Below are 6,000 nucleotides of genomic sequence, written 5' to 3'. Positions count from 1 at the left end.
TTCAAAGTTTTTACTAAGTGTAGACATAGCCTTGATGTTCACACCTCCACATTAGCTACTGATAATGGGCCACATCCTGAGTGACTTAACAGATCTTGTCAACTCTGGTCCTCCTCTTGCCTGGGACCCCTTCCTTTTCATAAGTCCACATATTTAAACCCTCCTCTGGAACCCCCTACTCACACCATCTGATGAAGCACAAAACAGACATCAAAACACTCCAGATCCACAAACCAGTTAGTCAACATTTTAATGGAATGGGGCTTTCCATTCATGACTTAAAGGTATGCGTGTTACTGAAAAAAAAATTTCACACTACTATTCAAAGAGAAACAGATGAGCTGGCTTTTATATTCAAATTCAACACATTAACACGTGGTATGAACCGGGATGGGAACTTCCTGAGTCACTATAGGGGCTTGTCTGCATACTTGGCTTAATCTAATTCTTGACCTCCCCCAACTCCACTCTCTGATTTGCTCACCTTGATCATTTTTTTCTGATTTGTCCTCCTTGATCACCGTTTTTGGTTCTCTGTGCCTTAAATATTGAGTCTGTTCTGGTCTGGCCATGGTCTGAAGAAGTGGGTCTGTCCCACGAAAGATCACCAACAAATAAATTATTTTGATAGTCTTTAAAGTGCTACTTGACTGCTTTTCATCTGATGAAGTGGGCCTTTGCCCACAAAAACTTATGCTCCAAAATATCTGTTAGTCTGTAAGGTGCTGCAGGACTCTTGCGGCTTTTGCAGAGTTAGCAGAGGTCCTGGCACTAGGTGCAGTGAGTGCCCACACACCAGCCTGCTCTGGTCTCTCCCCTGCTCCATTCCTCTACTTCTCTCAGGCCCCAGCCCTGCCTTTTTCTGGCGTCTGCCCCTGCTTGACATGGAGCCGGGTGGCCTGGGTCGCTTGCGGCTGCCGACGCCGGGCATCCTGGGATGGCCGCCATAGTCCGTCCTACAGCTGGGACCACGCTGAAACATATCAGCGCAAACGCTGGGGGCGCCGGGCGCCGCACCGCGCCCCGCTCCCTGAATACTGGTGGGGCCTGGGCAACACGGGCCCGCATTAAATCGCCGCCTAGGGCAGGATGTGCCCCCGACGTGCGGGGTGGGCGCTGTGGCACGACGCACCCTGCAGCAAACGCCCCGCGGCCGAGGGGGCGGGGGCTGGCCAGAGCGAACCTGCGCCCAGCGGCAGGGGGTGACGCACTGACTCGCGGGTCTGCGGGGGTGGCGGGGAGAGAAACTCCAGCGGGGGGAAGGGCGGCAGCCAGTGCGACCCCCTCCACTCCCCAGGGGCGGGCTCAAGCGCCCCCGAAAGGAGGCTGTAGCAACCGGAAGTGCCTTTCTCCTCCAGGAAGTGACGTTACCCCCTTCCCCGGCGGCGGTGGCGGCGGCGGCTGTAGACCCGGGCGCGGCGGCGGCGGCGGCGGCCCGAGGAGCGGGCGGCAACATGGCGGACGGCGTAGACCACATAGACATCTACGCCGATGTGGGCGAGGAGTTCAACCAGGTACGCGCGGACGGGGTCGGGCCCCGCGCGCTGCTGGCGGGGCCGCGCGGCGGGAAGGAGGCGGTGCCGCCGCCGCCATTGTTGGAGCAGGCGCCCGGCCGGGGGCTTCCCGCTGAGTGCTAGGCCGCTGGCGCAGGCCGCATGCGCGGGGCCTGAAGCGGCTCGTGAGTCTGGGCCCACAGCCGAGGTGCTGCCCGCGGAGTCCAGCCGGCCCGCTCCTCCTGGGCCTCTGCCTTTTGGGGGTTCGCGGGGGAGACACCGTAACGCCCCGAGCCACAGCTCTCCATCTTCGCGTCCTCTGACCGAGAGACTAGCTCCCCCAGTCGCGCCCCCGTCTCTGCATCCGCCTCCCCCAGAGACTGTAACGCCCCCCTGGCAGTGCCCTCGTCTCTGCATCTGCTTTCCTCAAAAACTGTAATGCTCCTACTAGCACCCTCCGTCTCCGCATCTGCCCCTCGCCGACCCCGAGACTACAACGTCCCCAGGTGTGCTCCCAGCTCGCCCCCTCCTGCGAGAGTGCAGCATCCCCAGCCGTGTCCTTGTCTCTGCATTTCCCTCCACCAGAGACTAACGCCCTCAGCAGTGCCAGCCTCTCTGCATCTGCCTCCCCAAGAGACTGTAGCGCCCCCAGTAGTGCCCACATCTCTGAATCTACTTCCCCCAGAGACTGTAATGCTCCCCATCAATGCCACCATTTCTGCATCCACTTCCTCCAGAGAGTGTAATACCCCCCAGCAGCACCCCTGTTTCCTCCAGAGACTGTAATGCCCCCAACAGCATGTAGCCCCCCACCCATCTCTGCATCCCTTTCCTTAAGGGACTGTAAGGCACCCAGCAGCGCTCCCTGTCTCTGCATCTCTTTCTCTGAGCAACTGTAAGGCACCTACTGACGACCCCATCTCTGCATGACTTTCCTCAAGAGATCATCAGTAGTACCTGCTGTCTCTGCACCACCCTTCCCTGGAGACTGTAACAAAATTAGGAGTCAGCTCTTGTCTCTGCATCCCCTTTTCCGAGAGATTGCAAAGCCTCGGTGGTACCCACATCTCTGCATCCTCCTGCCTGAGGGTCTATAATAGTCCCAGCAACAACCCCCACCCAATCTCACATCCCCTTGTCTGCTGGACTCTTATGCATCCTGCAACAAATACCCATTGATACATCCCCCCGAGATGCTGTTTTACATAGCCAGCAACACCATCCCATAGCTCTATAGTCCTCTCAAGAAGTATTGCTTAACCAGCAATACACTGCTGTCTCTGTAAACCCAGGGAGACCATAACAATACACAGCAACCGGTCCATATCCCTGAAGAGATAGTAAAGTGACTAACGCAAACAGTAGGGCAGAGGTGGGCAAAATATGGGCCAGGGAGCAAATCTGGTCTACAAAATGGTTTCCTTTGGGCTGCTAAAGGTCCTGTGGTGCAGTAGGACACTTAGGCAGGCTGCCTGCCTGTTGTGGCACCAGCCATGCTGCTCCTGGAAGAGGCAGCTGGCCACTTCCAGGAGCAGCATGGCTGGTGCCACAAGTGTGTCTGTGTGTGACCCTTGTGGGGAGGGGAGCAGCGGGTTTCGATGCGCTGCCCCAACCCAAAGCACCATGCTTACAATTCCTATTGGCTGGAAACTGGCCAACAGGAGTGCGGGGTGGGGGGCAGTGCTGCGCCTGCAAGGGGAGCAGGGAAGACCCATTTGCCTCCACCCTCTCGAGTGGTGTGCAGAGACATGTTTTCCAGTTGCAGGTGGTTGTATTGAGTGATGTGGAACTGTTGTGGCATGCAGGCCTTCAGGCCAAGGCCAGAACCTGCACCTCACCCCGCTACCCTACCTGAGAACCCCCTCCTGGACTCAAACTCCCCACCAGACCCTGTAGCCCCTCTGATACCCCAGTTCTCCGCTCCAGGTTGGAAACCCTCCTGCATCCAAACTCCATCCCAGACCCTTCATTAATATAACAGAAAAGTGTGGCCTGTAACAACTTACTAAAGTTATTGAAATGGCCTTCCTGCAAAACTTATTGCCCGCTCCTGTATTAGATTAATACCCAACTTCTTTCACCCCAAGGGAAGAAAGTACATAGACACAGCAATGGCCCCTCTTACCCCACAGAGAGGTTATAATTAACACACACACCTTTCTGTATCCACAGAGAGAGCAAGTGTAACACACAGTGGTGGCCCCAGAAACAAGAGATGTAGAAAGTATCAGAGAGGTAGCTGTGTTAGTCTGTAGCTTCGAGAACAACAAAAGGTCTTGTGGCATGTTATAGACTAACAGAATATCTGTTAGTCTATAAGGTGCCACAAGACTTTTTCTTGTTCTTAAAGAGATGTAGAAAGTAATGCCCCCATATTCATGTTGAGTGATTGTAATAGAGAGCTACATTACCCTGTGTTTGAGGCAGCAACACACAGATCAATGCCCTTGTCGCAGTAGAGAGACTGTAAAAGACAGCAACACCATTACCAACTCATAGTCTGAGAGACACGGAGAGAGCAACAGGGACACAAAGGCTGTGTCTGCACTAGGCAAAAACTTTGAAATGGCCATGCAAATGCCCATTTTGAAGTTTACTAATGAAGCGCTGAAATACATATTCAGCGCCTCATTAGCATGGGAATGGCTGCGGCACTTTGAAATTGACACGGCTCGTCCAGATGGGGCTCCTTTTTGAAAGGATCCCGGTTACTTTGAAGTCCCCTTATTCTTATGAGCAGATAGGAATAAGGGGACTTCAGAGGAGCTGGGGTCCTTTCAAAAAGGAGCCCTGTCTGGACGAGCCGCGCGGCAGCGAGCCATGTGTGCTGCGGCCATCCGCGTGCTAATGAGGCGCTGAATATGTATTTCAGCGCTTCATTAGTAAACATCAAAATGGCCATTTGCATGGCAATTTCGAAGTTTTTGGCTCATGCAGACACGGCCAAACAGAACAACAACCCTTCCACAGAGAGATTGTACCAAACAGGAAAATCTCTCCTGTCTCTGTATTGGAAATCCCCATATCCTTTGAAATTTTGCAAAACATATGATCGTACTAGCACCAAAGAGGGTTAAAGACACTGTAACACATACATGAAAATTTCAGTCTACAGATTGATAAAGAAACCAGGAAACAAGAAAAAATTCTTGCTCTATGCAAGGTCTCCTAGTACAGGGGTAAGCAAAGTTTGTACATTTGGCCCCACTTTTTATCCCTACAATTAGCGCCACCCCCCCCCCCCCAAACCCGTCTAAAGAAATCCAAATGGATGGAAATTTCAGTTACATTCATATGAAGAAATCCTCTTTCAGCATGTGTAAGAGAATACGTTTGTAGAATGTAAAAACTATTTATTAATCAGTATATAAATACATAAAAACAGTAACAGATTTCAACATTTTTAATGAGATGGATGAGCCTGAGCACCAGCAGTAGATCAAGCTGCACCCCACCCAGTGAAATCTTGGAATCATAGTTGGAAACATGGCTGTCAAATAGAAGATTATTGAGAATATGCTGTCTTTTGCAATGTCAGTGTGATCCAGGTTCACCCCTGGCTCCAACCAGTGGAGGGGAACTAGGAACCAGAGCCTGGTTCCCTGCTGGCCTCCACTGGCTAGAGCCAGGAAACCGACCAGGGCTGTTGCCCTGGTCAGTTTCCCTGTTCCTGTCAGCATCAGCAGCTGAGAGCCTGGCTCTGGGCTGCCACTGATATGAGCAGCTGTTGCCCCTGAGAGGAGTGGGGAAACTGCTCCTTATTATGCTTAAGCAAAGCACAAGAGATCTTTTATAGGGGAAAAGGCAGTATGCCACATTTATTGAGAATATAACAGTAACATATGCTTCTCTCTTGCGCGTGCACACAGTCGTGACAAACGATGTTATAGTTATCAATCCAGAGCCTGGATCAATCTTGTGGCCAGCTAAACTGATCACAGGAGGGGAGCAGGGCCTTGTCGGTCGCGATCCGATGCTCTCCTGGAGTTGGGGAAGGTGAACCCAAAGTCCCATGGCAAAGTACCCGGCTTTTATAATCCTTTCCTCCATTGAGATTTGTTGTGTCAGTCTGTGACTGGTATGTTATATTTTGATACCAGTCGTTCTCATAACATTTGCAGAAGGGTCATCCTAATCAATAACCATCTCTGAAAGGCTCATCCTGTAATCAGTTGTCCTTAGGGGTGCCTGCTCCATGCTTTAGAGTTGTCACTCTGCCAGTCCAATCACTTCTTGACCGGGGTATGCACTGATGGTCCTTCTCTGACACTGTGTAGTCTGTCTTCACACACACTTTGCCCCTCCTTTCTTGACCATCTGGCTCTGGGTTTAACCTTCACACCTTTATCTCAACACAGACATACCACTTTCACACACAAGCAATTCTTACAAGGACTCTCAGAGAAAAGCAGAGTAAAAGGCATTGTAAATCAAACAATTAAGGCCTCAGCCTTCAGCATCATCTGGTAATCTCATTAACATAGACACAATACCAAACTCACTTACT

At 51.9% G+C, this 6,000-nt stretch overlaps 1 protein-coding gene across 6 annotated transcripts in view; it reads left to right on the top strand.

Annotated features, from left to right (window-relative positions):
• Positions 1–1,340: 1,340 nt before the first annotated feature.
• CPSF6 (cleavage and polyadenylation specific factor 6) overlaps positions 1,341–6,000 on the top strand; it is a 50,071-nt gene continuing 45,411 nt past the window's right edge. For all 6 annotated transcript variants that reach the window (XM_075013088.1, XM_075013116.1, XM_075013106.1 and 3 more), the window contains exon 1: positions 1,341–1,514. In XM_075013088.1, coding sequence (XP_074869189.1) covers positions 1,455–1,514 — 60 coding nt within the window. In that variant the 5' untranslated portion in view covers positions 1,341–1,454. The remainder of the gene's footprint in view (positions 1,515–6,000) is intronic.

This window comes from Carettochelys insculpta, chromosome 1, assembly GCF_033958435.1.
Source record: "Carettochelys insculpta isolate YL-2023 chromosome 1, ASM3395843v1, whole genome shotgun sequence".
Classification (NCBI taxonomy): domain Eukaryota; kingdom Metazoa; phylum Chordata; order Testudines; family Carettochelyidae; genus Carettochelys; species Carettochelys insculpta.
This window is presented reverse-complemented; position numbering and strand designations above follow the sequence as displayed.